Here is a 15,486-nt window from a genome sequence, read left to right as displayed (position 1 = left end):
CCTTAATTCTCCTCTCCCGCTGCTCCTAATCCGATCGACATTGCGGTCTGTAAGAACATGCCTTGGCCCTCTTTTGCCAGAAACTTAACTTACATGGAAAACAGCTGCTGGGTCAGGGAGCCGAGAGCCCATCGGGAGGCTGGGCATGCCTTCCCCAAGCCGGGGTGCTGGCTTAGCTGGCCTGAGCAGGTAGAAAAACCCTCAGGGCTGACTCCCAGCTGCTGTGTGACATGCGACAAGGCTCTTGCCTTCTCTGAGTCGGTTTTGTCCCAGATAAAATGAGGGTTTGGACAAGTCAATCTTCAGGACTCTGATGGTGGTCAGCTTTGGGATTTCCCTGGGAGAAGGGACCCTCCCTTTGGCCCCAACCAGCCCCTCCCTGTGCCCATCTGGCCCCATCTGGAGACGTGAAGATGGTCTGAGGTGTCGAGCTCAAGTCTGTCTTTAGGGACAGCTGAGGGCGGTTGGCCAAAGACTTGCCCACCCAAGCATACTCTTAGCCAACACCCTCAAGGCCAGGTATCGACCCAGCGAGCCCACTGTCATGTGAGCCTGGGGGACTCTGCCAGTGGAGCCAGCCAGCCCTTGACACCGCACCTTCAACAAGCGTTCATGCCCATCCTCTCCTCACTTCTCACAGCAGCCTGGCCTGAGGGGTATTGTTGCTTATTACGGGCAGGGGAGGGGAGAGCCAGAGAGGAGACACTTAACTGCACGTGCCCCCTGTATCTTACTCCATGGCATCAGTCACCCCGGCAGCAGCCCCGAAAATGGGCCTCACAGAGCTCCAGCTACTTGGAAGGCCCCAGCTGCTGCACTTTGATGCCTTCTCGGCGTCTGTGCCGAGGCCACCCCTCCTGCGGGCGCTCCCAGCCAGAGACTGAGCCCGGCAGGCCCTGCGGGGATGTGAGACCAGACCCCTTCCTGGGAGACTTGGATCCCCCTGACTCCCAGCAGACTTTGGTTCCCTGAGGACTCCCTGGTACCTAGGCTCCCAGTCGAGGAAGCTTCCTCCCCCTCCCTCCTTCCCTTGGTCTGACGGCTCTCCCAGCCTGCCCAGCTCTCCCTGTTTTCTCTCACACAGGCACTCTCCCTATTAAAACCCTTGCATGTTCAACCTTCCCTTAGCATCTGCTTCTCAGCCCTGAACTAACACAACCTTAGCTGTGTACATAATTAGCTCCATTTGACAGTTGAGGAAACTGAGGTACAGTGAGGGAGGGGTCGTGCCCTGGGACCACTGTCCTTCCTGCCCTGTCCCCTAAAGCAAGGGTTGCCCATGGGCAGGTGGTCTCGCGCTAACACTCTCTCTCTCTCTGCTCACTCCCCAGCTGCACATGTGCCCTGATGCTGAGGCCGATGTCCTGACCGAGTGTCTGGCCCTACAGCAGCTCCATGCATCCACACAGCTGGCTGCCAGCAATGGGAAGGGTGGCCGCACCCTGAGCCAGGAGCTGCTCCCAGGTACGCAAACAGGGAGGCAGGGCTAGGCGCACAGCCTGGAGGGGCCCCTTCCTGTACGCAGCCCTCCAGGAGGATGGCCAGGCTCTCTGGGCAGCGGGGGCCATGTGGGCATGACCTGCTGGAGGGCACCCACTCCTTGGAGCTTACTGACTCTGCTGCTTATCTGACCAGGTGTATGTTCCTTCACACTCCTCTGTGGCTCCCCACTGCCCTTGGGATGAAGCCCAGGCTCCTCCCAGCTGGGCCTCCCAGGCCTCACGGGGCCTAGGCACTCCTGGTGGCCTCCTGCCTCAACCTTGGCATGTTGGATGCAGTTCCCGAACACCCCGTGCTCCCTCTTGCCTCTAAACCACTGTACACACCGTGCCAGCCTCCACTCCCCTCACCTTCACGAAGGCAGCTCCTGCACTTCCTTCAGGACCTGCCTCAGGGCTCAGGCCTGGACCCCAACTTAAAGTCCCATGTACTCCCCACCATGACTCCTTGCTTCAGAGGAGAAAACCGAGGCTCTGAGAGGGTGGGCAGCTTGGCCATAATCAGTTCCAGCTCATCATAAGATAGGGCCCGCCAAACCCCTGGAACCCTGCAGCCTATCCACCCGGACACTCAGAGCCTCTCTGGTCCAGCCGAGGCAGGCGGTGTGTCCCTCCCAGCTGCCGCGGGCCATGGAGCAGGTCTCAGGCCCTGGCAGGGATTCCTAGATGCTTGGGAATCCAGCCCAGAAAAGGGCAGTGTGGCCTGTGGATTCCAGCTGATAATACTTGTGCTCTACCCGCTCCCCAACCCCCAAAGAAACCACAGTATCAGAGCAGAAAGCTTTTCCCACCCTTCGGGATTTCTTGAATTACCCCAACCATTTTAAACATTTTTTATTTTCTAGTTTTTTAAAATTCTCCCCCCACAGCCTTAGAGTTGCAGCAAATTTTTGCAGCAAATTTAAAACTGTGTCAAAGCACTTTACCAAACAACCTCAGGAAGAGAAGGCGTTTCCCCTTTCTCTAGGTAGCCCTTCACAGGGTCTGTGCTCATACAGGTCCACAAAGGTGAGGACACCCCAGGAGGATGGGTCCATGGAGGAGGGACCACACCCACCTGCCTCCAGCTAGGGGGCCCATCTGCCATGGCTGCTTCTCATAGGGTCAGAGTTGCTAAAATAGGGACCCTAGTAGAGAAGAGACCCTAGGGATGACCTAGTCTAAGGATAAAGGTTTGCATCTCAAGTGCCAGCTGCCTGTGGCTGGAGTTGTGTGTTGAGAAGGATTCTGAGGCTCAGCAGGAAAGAGGGCTGGGACTGATTAATAATGGCTACTCTGGGGTCGAGGTCCTGCAGCTGCATCATTTTTACCCTGGGAAGACTCAGGTCTGGGCAGGAAAAGGACTGACCCAAGGTCATCCAGAAAAGTCAGCAGATCCAGTCTGTAAGCCTGTTCTCCCAGATGCTATCCCAGGGCTTGTCCCAGGGACAGCAGTCGGAACCAGCAACAACCATCTCTTGAGCACCTGCTTGGGCCGGTCACTTTACAAACATCATCTCATCCAGTCGCCAGTGAGCCCATGCTGCAGATGAGAAGTGAAGTCACTGAGGCAGCATCGTGGACGGGACGGGCACTGGGGTAATACCAAGCCTGCCCAGGGCTGCTCCGACAATGCGTGAGGGGTGTCTCCCCTGCCCTGAGCCTCAGTTCCCTGCCCCGTCCCACACCTGCTATGGCAACAAATGGGACTGTGGATGTGATTCCTTATATGAACCCATGTGACTGAGAATTTTATCATTATTTTTGTGTCTCGTGGTGAAGGAGAAGAGTAACTATTTACTCATCCATCTCCTAATAATGCAACAGCCAACATTTATCGAATGTGTGTTGCCAGGAGCCGTTCTAGAGCCTATACGTATGTGTGTTAACTAACATAGTCCTCAAGCCAGCCTCAGAAAGTACATGCGCATATGCCCTTTCTTTTCCAGATGAGGAAACTGAGGCCTTGAGAGCTTAAGCAACTTTCTGCTGAGGTTCCACAACCAGTAAATGGCAGAGGCCAATTTCAACCCAGGCCACCTGGCTGCAGCCTGTGCCCTTAACCAAACCGTCTGCTGCCTCCCTGCTGCCAGTGCTACACCTCGCCATACTGAGCACCTACTGTGTGCCAGGCTCTGTTCTAGTCCCTGTCCTTGAGCTGCTTCCAGCACAGTGGGGAGAAAAGGACCAGCCAGGCAAACCCAGGAGTCCTGGCTCCCCCTGGGATTCGGCCGTCAGGTTCTTCTGCAGACCCTACAGCAGATAGATGCCTGAGGCACAGTTGGGAACAGATGTTGGGGCCAGAGGTTAAGTGCTCACGGCTGGTGATTGATGACACTGCTTTACAGGCTGAAGTGGTATGTTCTGGGGAGAGAACGGGCAGGCCTCACGTCCACATACTCAGCCGCCTACCGTGTGTTCATCCTCAGGGGGCTGTACAGAGAGGGACCTGGCCCAGGCAGGGCAAAGGCAGGGGGAGCGGCACAGATTCGATGAGTGTGAACAGAAGAGTCCAGAACAGAGGGGTGAGGTTAGGGAGAGGCTGGTGAGGGCGGCCTCAAATCTTCATTTGTCTGACTCTAGGAAGCTCCCTCTAGCTTGTCTCTCACCAGGGAGGACCAGCTCTCTTTACAGGAAACCCCTGGCAGGCCTCCCTCAGCTGACCCTGGTAACGTGATGGGCAGTAGGACATGAGAAGCATGAGGTCAGCACGGCTGAGGGAGAGGGAACAGGATTTATCAGGATTCTAGGCCTTCCCAGCTGTCAGACTCCCAAATGAGTTCAAGAAGGCGGGTGCGGAAGTGCCGTAGAGAGCGGTGAGCGGAGCAGGCCATGAGCAGTGCTGAGCCAGGCCCCATCCGCAGAAACCCGCTCCTGTGCCTTCCTGACCAAGCTGGGAGGGATGTATGGCTGACGGAGACGGCCGATGGATGTTGCCCGTGGGAACAGAGGTCCCCGAGACGGAGCGGGAGGGACTGGGGCTGAGAGGCAGAGGCTCCCGAGAGCCCATTCAAAGCCTGGGTCTCACAGCCGGCCCACAGTGAAGCCTGGACCAGAGCCCCCTAGCCAGACATCCAGGCTACAGCCTGAGCTGGAGCCCCAGGCCATTTCCTGGGCCTGGCTCTAAATGGACTTTCTCTTGGTATCACTTGGGAGGCCTGATTAGCTGCCCATTGCATGACTTGGGACAAATCACTGAAGTTCTTAAGACTGAGTTTCTTCATCTTAAAATGAGATCATATTATCTGCCCGATTGACAGTTGCTGAGATGCTTAAACTTGATACTGTGGAAAAAGAGCTTGACGTATAGTATATTCTTAATTAACTGTTGTTAATAATAGATTAGAATTTCACCTAATGGAACCCTTCCATAGGACGTCTGTTGCTCTAACTCCTGGCCAGGGGTTGCAAACTGTTTGGTCTACAACCTGTGTGGTACCACAGTCCCCTACCGTAAACCCTGCCAGTTCATTTACTTTGCTCCCTGCCATGCCACCTAAGGCATTGAGCTTGCAATCCCTGCCATAGTCCTGCTCAGTTCCTGGTAGTAGTTCCCTGACTTGCCGGCCTGGGATGGACTAGCCTTAGAACCACCTAAGAAGGTAAAAGTTCCTCCTTTACTGCATCCATGAAAAGAGTGTGGTGTGTTCTCAGATGGTCCTCATGAGGTGCTAAGAACATTGGGTCTGGATCCACGATGACCAGAGTGATATTCGAAATGTAACAGCTGACAGACTGGACACTGCATCAGTGCAGCTCGGGGCACAGCCCCCAGGTCCACAGAGTCCTCCCAGGGCATCAACTTGATGAACTGATTTCTGGGAAAATGATGTCAATTTCTATTAATATTCAAATAAACATGGCCAGATTAAAGAAGGGGTGCAAAATTGGCCTCATTTTTTTTTTTCAGATGAAATAGGGAATGTCAAAACTTGCAGCCTTTGCTGTGACCTTCTCAGGCTCTAGTCCCAGAGTTGGGGTTCATTCTCCCCTCTAATTGGGGTTCCTTGGTGAAGGCATTTGGGAAGCAGTGGCCTCAGTAACTACTCTCAGACCCTCAGTTGGGACCCTGGACTGACTAGTGTCCCCCATTTGATTCATTAGCCCACCTGTCTTCTTAATAAGGGTAAGACCCTTGAGAGTAAAAGGTGATAAAAGGTGGTACTACCCTGCAGGTGTCTTCTAGAGGTTTAGAATCCGAGACTAGATCATGGCTGACACCTCTCCTCGGTCAGGACCCTTGTGTAGTGTACAGCCTACACAGCCATCTGTGGTATCCCTTCTCCCAAGTCTCCCAGGCCAGCCTGCCATCCAGCTAGCACAGTCATCCTCTCTCTAGAACCCCTCACAGCAGACATCCCGGCGCTGCTTGCACATCTCTGGGATTGGGTAGTTAATTTTCTCCAAAGGCAGCCTGTGACCCTACAGCAGCTCTGCCTATTAGAAGGAACGGCCAGGCCTGGAGCTAGAGTCTGCTTCTCTCAAACTTCTCTTCATTCCAGGGTCTCTGTCTACTGGGGCTACACAGAGCAAGCCCCTTCTTTCCCAGAACAGCCCCAGAGGTTTGAGGCAGCCTGCTCCATTCAACGCCCCTCTGCCCCAGTAAGCACACATGTGCACACACACAGCCCGACCACCCCTGCCTCTGACAGCCCCTGTCAGTCCACCTCTGCTCTCAGCACAGACCTCAGCCCCGCACACAGCCCTTCAGCTACAGCATGAACAGAGCAGAGTGGGGCCATCATCTCCCCCGTTTGGGCCCCTAACCTTCTATGAATACAACCTCGCTGGTTTCCCTTCTTGTCTTTCTCTCTCCGCAGGCACACAGCTTCTGGGGCAACCACAGCCATCTCTAGGGAGTGGCCGAAGCCCAGTGATATTTGTTTGCTTCCCTGCAGGCGTGTATCCTGGCTCCATCACCCCCCATAACGGGCTCGCATCAAGCATCCTGCCCTCTATGCACGATGTCCCTTCCAGGCACCACCCACTGGACGCCACCACCAGTTCCCACCACCATCTGTCCCCTCTGCCCACGGCTGAGAGCACCAGGGATGGGTATGTACAGCAAGCCAGTCCTCCTCCGGGACAGCAGGTGGGCACCTGCACGGACAGCAGGTGAAGGCAGGCGTCCCGCACACTCAGTGGTTGTTACCAATAATGAAAACAGCCAGCATTTACGCAGCACCTACAGGCACTGCGCTCTGTACCAAATACTCGCCGTGCACGGTTTCCTCAGTGCCGCACAGTAACCCTACCAGGTGGACGATAGCAGTACGGGGCTTCTCGGTGCCTCACCTCGTGCCCCTTCCGCTCCCTGGGGGGGCGGCCCTGGGAAGATGCTGCATCCCCACCCGACCCTGCATTCTGGGCTTCCACAGCCAGGCCTCCTTGGGAGCCTCACCCTGACTTCTCTTTGGCTTGCACCGTGTATTTGGTGAGCAGACTGCCCACTGCCCACTCCAGAGTGGCTGGCCTGGTCTCGTCCCCACTTCTGGCCGATGCAGCTGTGACTGTTGGCCGGCCCGCCAGGGCTGTCCAGAAGCCCTTTCTGCAGGATCACTGCAGGGAGGGGGCCTCTTTCTACATTCAGGGTGGTTCCCACTGTGGCCATTTAATTGGCTGGAAACGAGGAATGTGCTAATTGCTGGCCCCTAATGCTTCAGAAATCTGTTTTCCTTGCAAGTAGGCAGAGGGAAGCCTCACAGCCCTACCGCCTGCCCTCCCTGCCACTTTTGCTTGATCAAAACTTGTCCCCCAAGTTTGACTTGATCAAACTCATCCCCCAAGGCCTGGTCCCATCACCTTCCTCCTCCCCTGCCCCTCCTTCTCAAGGCTGCAGCCGTGGCCTGCCTGTGCGTGGGGCCACCAGCCTGAGTTCATTACCAAATTCGCTGTCCAGGGCTCCTCTTGCTACTCCCTCATCCGTTCATTCAGTGTCCAGTTATTGAGCCCCTGATGAGGGCAGGGCCCTGGGCCTGGTGCTGGGGCCACTGATGCCCCCAACCAGCCCTGGTGAAGCTCCCTGTGATAGACCTACAGGGATTGAGGACGCGGGGCAAGTGCCCTCAGGGAAGAAAGCAGAAGGGGCTGTGGAAGCCCAGAGAAGAACCCAGTGTGGTGGGGGAGGATGTCAGGGAAGGCTTCCTGGAGGTGGTGTTAAGCCAGGCCTCCAAGGTTAAGTAGGAGCTGGCCGAATGGAGAGATTGGGAGGAAGGAGCAGCCAGAGCGTGGGCAGGTGTGGTGAGAGCTTGGTGTGTTCTGAGAAGCCTGAACCTTCGTGTGGGGTGATAGGCTCAGGAGAGCAGTCACCAGGGCCAGATCACGGGGCCTGTAACAGGACTCTGTCTGAAGGGTGTTGAGCAGTGAGCAGGTCAGGTTTGGGGATGAGAAGACACAGCCTGCAGTGTGGGGCTGGACTGCATCGTCCAAGGTGGGTGGATGGCAGCCTGAGCCAGCACCTGTGGGAGAGAGGAGGAACGCTCAGAAGACATGAGTGCCATGGAATGAGCAGGACTTGAGGACACTCTGGCTGGGTGGGGAGAGGAGGGCTGGTCAGAGATGAACCCCTGGGTGAGCAGGGAAGACTGGCTATGAGTAGGGGAAGAGCCACAAAGAGGCAGCATGATGGAGTGCAAAGGGGGACCCAGAAAACCAAGCCCTCCCCGAGCCTCAGTTTCTTCTTCTGTAAAATGGGCATTAAAATACTCTCCTCTAGGAAGGTGGTGAGGATCAGCTACACATGCCTGACATTGTATGTGTCACCCGGTACAGGTTCCTTGGACACTACCCACCTGTCCCCCACCCACTGGCTCAGTCCACCTGTTCACCCACAGCCAGCCCCAAAACATCGCCAACCAAAGAAAAATAAACCAGAGTCCTTTCCCCTCTCAGGCCTGTGCACTCTGCTCCACTTCATTCGTCACCTCCCTGCCGCCTGCGTAAGTGCCCATCACGAATTCCTGCAGCGAGAGGCAGAGTGATGACAGGACGGAGACAGGACCCCAGGCCCGCTCGGTCACCCGTACCTGCAGGAGCAACGGGCAAGCCATCCCCACCAGCCAGGTGCCCAGGCTCCCCTGGGCTGCTCGAGAGAAAGGCCCTCACGCCTGACACCAGGCCCAAGCCCAGCTTGAATGGGTTTCTTTTTTCAGCCCCTGAGAAGAGGCGAGGAAGGGGGGAAGGCCTTCAGCCTCCCCTTCCTGCCAAAGTCAACATGGAAGGCCACTCGCAGCTCCCTGGTGGTTTGCTGGGACGTTAAATAGCTTGACAGAATTATCTGATTCACTCAAAAATATGCTAAGAGGGCCTGACTTCATGACCAGATTTGTTTACCCTGGCTCAGAGAAGACGCTCAATAGGGTGGTTTTTTCTCCCCAGCCCTGTACGAGGTATGAAGCCCTAGTCTGCCAGGCCAGTGAGGTTTTATATTAATTTTTATAGGTTCCAATTGAAGCAAAAATATTTGATTTAGGGATCATTTGCATGACTCAGAAGAGGAGCTCCAGATGATCTTTTTTCCTTTTAAAGGGTTCAGGTAGAGCAGTATAACCTCAACCTTCACGTCTGCTGAGGGGAGAGTCGTGTTCTGTTTAATTTCACTGGCTGTGAAGGTGGCAAATGGGAATTTATGGCAGGTTTGAGACAGGAGAAACAAACTTTGAAAATGCATGTTTTTTCCCCTTCGGATCTGGTTCTCCTTAAGTCTGCAGTGCTGTTAATCTCTGGATTTTGTAGCTGAGTGATTCAGAAGCCCATTTGTTAGTATTTATCAGCTGTTTGCTATGTGCCGGGCCCGGTGCTAAGCAGGGAGTAACTGAGAGGACCAGGCCTGGCCCTCCCCGCAGGGGCTCCCAGGGGAGGGGACTGACAGGAAGTCGGGGAAGAACTGGGCTGTGGGTGCCAGGATGGGGTGGGCATAAGACAGGAGGGTACCACCCAGCAGGCTGGAAGGAGGAAGACCCACCCTCCTGGCCACGCGTGGACCCAGCCTCAGCCGAGAGAACTGGTTACGAGGACCCGTGGCTTGTGCACAGCCCTACACGGTTTATAGAGCACAATTGTAGACCCACTTGATGGCCCTGTGAGACAGGTCTAAAAATATACACGTTGATGATAATGACAATTAATTCATGGAGTCTTGATGACCGTCAGTTCATCAACTTCCGGAGGCTGACGCGTACCTCCAGGGCCTTAGATGCTGGGCCTGGGGGCCAGGGACCCGGCGTGGAAGCCCCTTTCTGCTGTCTTCAGCATACTCACACAGTGGTGGGGGTCCCAGACATGCAGTCCCAGACATGCAGTGTCATCACAGGGGCAGTGACAGCAGGATGCCCAAGTTAGAGCACGTGGGGACCCTGCAGAGCTACAGACATGAAGCCCACCAACCTCTCCCCAAATCTTTCCTTGTTTTGAGGCAGTCCTGCTCCCCTCAGAGAGAGGCACTGATCTGTCTGTTCACACCTCTTCATGTGTTGGAGGGTGGGCGGGGGTAACATGCCTAGCCTGAAAAGGTCACCTGGAGCTTCACCTGGAGCTGTGACATTGAGTTCATAGGCTATTCTAACGTGAACGGTCCAACATAACCATTAATGCAAACAAGAAAATAAAGACTCTGAGCCCTCACACTCGTCCTCTTTCTGCAGTGCACATAAATGCTTCATAGGCTGTGAGCCTTCAGCCAAGTCTCCCTGACCCCAGGGTCATTTGGGTTCCTGTGAGCAGACCTCAGAGGCTTAAGAGGGCGGCAAGAGGAAGGAACCTGGCGTACAGTGACGTGAAGCCTAGTCAGACAGCCCACTGGGGCTCAGCTGGGTTCAGGGCGGCTGCACAGCTCTCAGCCGCTGCAGGCTCGTTTCAGAACGTGAGCTTCCAGAGAGTACAGGCTGAGGCCTACACCCCTTCAGGCTGTGTACGAAGGAGGTGGTGAGTCCCCCATCACAGGATGTGTGCAAGTGGAGGAGAGATGGCCAGAGATGGAGACAGAAGGTCCCTAAAAGTACACCATGCAGAGGACTAGAGGCCAGTTTGGACATCAGATCTAAGCGTTAGTTTTCCTTCCTTTAATGCTGATAATTCACAGTGTGGCTGAGAATGTATCTGACATCATACTGGGTGCTTTGTCTACATTGCTTTACTTAATTTTATCCTCACCATAACCTATGGGGTCAGTGCTGTGTGGCTGGGACTAACTTGGGCAGCCTCTCTGAGCCTTGGTTTTCTGATCTGTGAACCTGTCTCACAAGGTCTGGAACGAGGCAGAGGTTCAATGAGTGAATGGTGACTGTTAGTGCCTTGGAATGTTCTCCTGCTGAGAAACTGCCCCGGCTTTCAGTGGGGCTGTTCCTGGACCCATCCTGCTGGTGGCCAGAGCGGCTTGCACAGAGTTAGGGTATGGGGATCCAGCAGGGGTGGCTGGTATTTAGCCCTGGGGAAAGAGTTTCAGTGGAGTTGCAAGGTGGAGAACACAGCAACCCTGTGAGGAAACCAAGGCTCAGAGACATTAAGCATTTTGCCCAAAGTCACGTGGGCACTGAGAGCAGATGGGGTTTTAAACAGTTTTGTTGACTCCAGAGGTTGTGGTTATAACCAGTGGTCTTGACTATCAGTCCTAAATACCAAATAGAAGCTTTTCTTTACTGGTTCCTTTGGACTCTAAAGCTTACAGGATTTAAAATTTTAATTCCGGTTTGAACATAATCAGAAATAAAAGCTTCCTCTTCTAACTGCACTGTTGTAAGTTAGAACAGGTCAGTGAGTGAGCTCACCGTTGCTGGAGGGGAGCAAGAAGTGGCAGGCGTGCCTGTGGCCCCCACATCCCCCAGAGCCCATCCTGCTAAGGGCTGTCTCTTCTCTCCAGGTTGGGACCCGGCCTCCTCTCGCCCATGGTCAGCCCACTGAAGGGACCTGCGCCACCGCCGCTGCCACCGTCCTCCCAGAGCCATTCTCCAGGGGGCCAGTCCTTCCCCACGCTCCCCAGCAAGCCACCCTACCCGCCCTTCCAGAGCCCTCCGCCCCAGCCTCTGCCCAGCCCGCAAGGTAAGCTCTGGCCAGGGGGCCCTCTCCATATGTACCCACCGATTCCACTCAGGCTGCCCGAGAGGCAGGAGACACTGGCCTGGGGGTGGCAGGTGGGTACTCGGAATGATGGCGGGCACTGAGGGCCACACTGGGAAAAGCCGGGAGGCAGGGCTGAGGAAGAGTTTGTTCCATCGACCAGGCATCAAAGGGAACAGCGTTCCCTTTGATGGCTGGGGGTGGGACTGGCCTGCTGCTTGGAGGAACAGTGAGAGATGGGGTTTCTCGGAGCGGAAGTCGGGGGAGGGCCCACAGTCCCTTCCCCCCAAGCAGACCACCTCCCCCAACCCCATGTGGGGCAGGACCCCCCGCGCCTCCTCCACCCTGGGGCTCTCTTCACTCATTCACACCCCCCGTGCCCACAGGAGTTGGTGGGGGGAGCTGAGCACTGCAGTGGGGGACCGTCCCCTCCCTCCCTGGGCATCTTCCCTCTGAATGCAGCCCCCGCTGCCTCCCCCTGCAGGCTACCAGGGCAGTTTCCACTCCATCCAGAATTGCTTCCCTTATGGTGACTGCTACCGGTCAGCCGAGCAGGCCACCAGTGGGGACGGACTGGCCGGGGAGGCCCACGGTTTCAACCCACTGCGGCCCAATGGCTACCATAGCCTCACTGCACCTTTACCTGCCACAGGTAAGCCCCGCCTGCATGCCTCCTTTCCATTCCTGTGCCGCGTGCTTCGTGCGTATTGTCCCACAGCCTTGGGACGGCCCCATGAGGTAGGGTCATCCCCACTTTACAGAGGCGGAGCTAAAGGTGCAGGGAGGTCCCAGGACCCCACAGAGTGGGGATTTGCACGCTGCCTGACCCCAGCTTCAGTGTTCCTTCCACACTCTCACACAGAGAAGAATCAGACTAGGAGCTCCCCGTCTAGCTGATGCTTCCCTTTAAATACTTATTGAGCACCTACTGTGTGCCAGGCACCATTGTAAACCCTGAGAATACAGCAGGGAATGAGACAAATACTGATCCCCATTTAAGAGATGAGGGAACCGAGGCCCACAGAGGCCACACTGTAGGAAGGCGTGCCTGTGGACCCGGTGAGAGGGGAAGGCTGCGCACAGCCCAAGTGGAGGTCTCAGACCCCAGGGCCACGCCTGGTCAGAGCGGGGACATCAGATGGGTGGTACCGGAAGTCCCCAAGCCAAGCCCACCCCAGATCAGCCTCGGGGCTCAGATCTAGCTGGAAGCTGCAAGGCCTGGGCAGGATGGTGGGTCCCCGGACAAAGGGGAGCCTGAGACCCTTCCCCGAGGCCCCTTGGGCAGCTCTGGGTGTGTGCAGCTGGGGGTGGAGGGATAAGGACCAGGGACAAGGCCACAGCCGAGCACACACAAACCTGTGGGTCACCTGCGTGCGGACCCGTGTGTTCCTGCTCACACACCAGCTCCGGGTCTGTGCATGTCTTCTTCCTACACGTGTTTGTGGGGCACGTCTTTGTGGCCATGTGCATGCGTGTGCATGCAGGGCCAGCACGGTGGGTTCCCGGTAGTGTGAGCCCCCCATGTGTGTAAGGAGTTCGGTGGCACGTGTGTTGTGTCTGCAAACATGTGCTCCACATCGTGCTTGTGCTGATGTTCATGCCGCGTCTGTGCACACGTGTGTCCTCCTCCTGTGGTTCCCCTCTGTGTGTGTACACGTGTGTGTGCACGGTTGTGTATTCGCCTGTTTGGGCCATTTCATATGAGCATGCTTGTGTGCAGGTGTGTGCCTGTGTGCTGGGGCACAGTGTACATATCTCTGTGAGTGGACATGTGTCACACGCATGCACGAGAGGCAGATGTGAACCTGACCACAGGTCCGCGGGGGGCGGGGGGGCGTGTTCCGTGTCTGCTTTTGCACGTGGGTTGGTGCGTGATTACACACCTGCCGCCACCGTCTCCAGCGCTGCCAGCTCTCACCACCCCAACCTCCCCCTGGCCCCATCCAACTCTAGGCGGGATCTTCTTGGTTTAGCAGCAAGACCTGAAATAAATAGCTCGGAGGGGGGGGGCGAGAAGCAGCCTCCATGCCCCCACATCTGGGTAGGGGGTTCTTTTGGCCTCCCCTCTCCCTTGCTGTCTGGGTGGCAGCCCAGCATCCAGTGCCCTTGCCCACACCTCATCTGCCAGGCTGAGAGCAGACTCACAGGACTGAATCCGGACCAACAAGGTAGGGCCATGGGGCCTCAGGGTTAGTTTGATCTGATCCCATTGCACAGACAGGAAGACTGAGACCCATCTGTCTCAGGTTATACAAATTCATGACAGCAGCTCAGGGACAGAGTCCTTAGGGCAGGGAATGGATAAGACGACCTCTCTAGGCCCCTTCTAGGTTTCAGGCCCCCACCCCAAAGACAGTGTGTCCAATGGAAGAGCCAGGTGTCTCGGAGCCAGATGGACCTGGGTTCAAATCCCAGCTCCCCTGCTGACTATGGCCTGGGGCAAGGCGCTTGCCTTCTCTGAGCCTCTGTCTTCTCACCTGTAAAATGGGAATGAATCCACCTCACAGGATTGTCGTGAAGCCTAAGTGAGACAAGATTTAAATGAGCTTTGGGTAAACGCCCAATGAGTGCTGGCCCCCTCCTTTGGGTTTCTTGTGTCTGCTGGGGCAGAGGAACCTGAAAGGGTGGCGGTGGGCTGGGGTCCTTCTGCCAGGAGAAAACCAGCCCTTGAGGGCTAGAGCTGTGATGTTCCCACCTCGACCTCCCCTTCCTCCCCACATTCTGCACCACAGTCCAGCACTGAGTGATGGACTGCCCCACGCCAGCCCTTGCCTCTCTCCCCAACTGCCCTGGGCCCCTTGGGGGTACAAGGCCTAGGGAGCCTCCTCCCAAGCCCCCGCCCCGCCCACCAGCTCCCCTACCTGGAAGAGCAGAGGTCTCAGAGCACCCTGCTGAGGGGACACCGTGACGAGGGACCCTGGGCAGGAGGGTGGGGTCTGGGAGCTGGGAAAAGATGACAAGGCATGGCCCTTGAGTTCTCCAGTCTGGACCCTGTTCCCCTACACCCACAGGCTACGAGGCCCTGGCCGAGGCCCCATGCCCCACAGTGCTGCCACCACAGCCGTCGGAAGACGTCGTGTCCAGCGGCCCCGAGGACTGCGGCTTCTTCCCCAACGGGGCCTTTGACCACTGCCTGAGTCACATCCCCTCCATCTACACAGACACCTGAAGGAAGGCCTCCCACACCTGCCTGACCTCCACCGCAGACGCTCCCTTGCCCACCCCGTCGTCTGTTCCCACCTTCGGGGCACCCAGCCCGAGCAGCCAGGCCACTGCTCCGCAGAACGCAGGGTGCCTGGTCTGTGGCAGCTGCAAGCACTGGCCGGGAGTGAGCCTCTGAGCCTGAGCCAGGTGCTCAGAGGTGCCCTTCAGGATCCGTGACCTGTGGCATCCCTTGACTGTGTCTTCCTTTTGTTTCCCCAATGGTTTCGAAATCACAGACCTCGTGTATATAAAATGTACAGAACTTGTTTTCCATTCCCCTGCCAGTTTTATATTTTTGGTTTTACAAGAAAAACATTAAAAACTGGAAATGAGACTTGGGGGCCCGGTTCTGCTTTGTGATTCAGCCTAGAGGCCGAGACCAGGAGAGCAGTGGGGGAGTGTGTAACAGAGCCGAGGTGCGGAGCCCAGCTTGGTCCCTGGGTTCCCTCGGCAGGGACGGGGGCCCGCATCACAGGGCCGCCACCACGTGCTGTGGGCCTTACAGACACCAGCACTGGTCCCAGGACATCAATGAAAGGCAGGCTTATCCCCATTGGCAGACAAGCAGACCAAGGCTGGGACTGAAATTGGAATCCCTGTATGACCCAGACCTTTGCTCTCTGCACTGACTCCTCAGCTGGTGGAAAAACGTGCTTCAATTCTGGCACTGGCTTTGGGTAAACAGGGGAAGCCAGGGGAGGGCAGAGCAGGCCTTCCAGGGACAGAGCCCGAACAGCCTCCAGGGGGCAAG

The 15,486-nt window shown here is 56.3% G+C and overlaps 1 protein-coding gene across 2 annotated transcripts in view; it reads left to right on the top strand.

Moving 5' to 3' along the window:
* The window catches only part of GLIS1 (GLIS family zinc finger 1), a 227,416-nt gene extending 212,347 nt beyond the window's left edge, over positions 1-15,069 (top strand). For both annotated transcript variants that reach the window (XM_024739287.1, XM_024739288.1), the window contains 5 exons: positions 1,332-1,464; positions 6,377-6,533; positions 11,335-11,513; positions 12,016-12,183; positions 14,543-15,069. In XM_024739287.1, the coding sequence (XP_024595055.1) occupies positions 1,332-1,464; positions 6,377-6,533; positions 11,335-11,513; positions 12,016-12,183; positions 14,543-14,700 (795 nt within the window). In that variant the 3' untranslated portion in view covers positions 14,701-15,069. The remainder of the gene's footprint in view (positions 1-1,331; positions 1,465-6,376; positions 6,534-11,334; positions 11,514-12,015; positions 12,184-14,542) is intronic.
* Positions 15,070-15,486: the final 417 nt, after the last annotated feature.

The sequence above is a fragment of the Neophocaena asiaeorientalis genome, unplaced genomic scaffold, assembly GCF_003031525.2.
Source record: "Neophocaena asiaeorientalis asiaeorientalis breed wild unplaced genomic scaffold, Neophocaena_asiaeorientalis_V1.1 scaffold138, whole genome shotgun sequence".
In the NCBI taxonomy this organism is placed as follows: Eukaryota; Metazoa; Chordata; class Mammalia; order Artiodactyla; family Phocoenidae; genus Neophocaena; species Neophocaena asiaeorientalis.
Note: the sequence above shows the minus strand (reverse complement) of the source record. Positions and strands in the feature narration are given on the sequence as shown.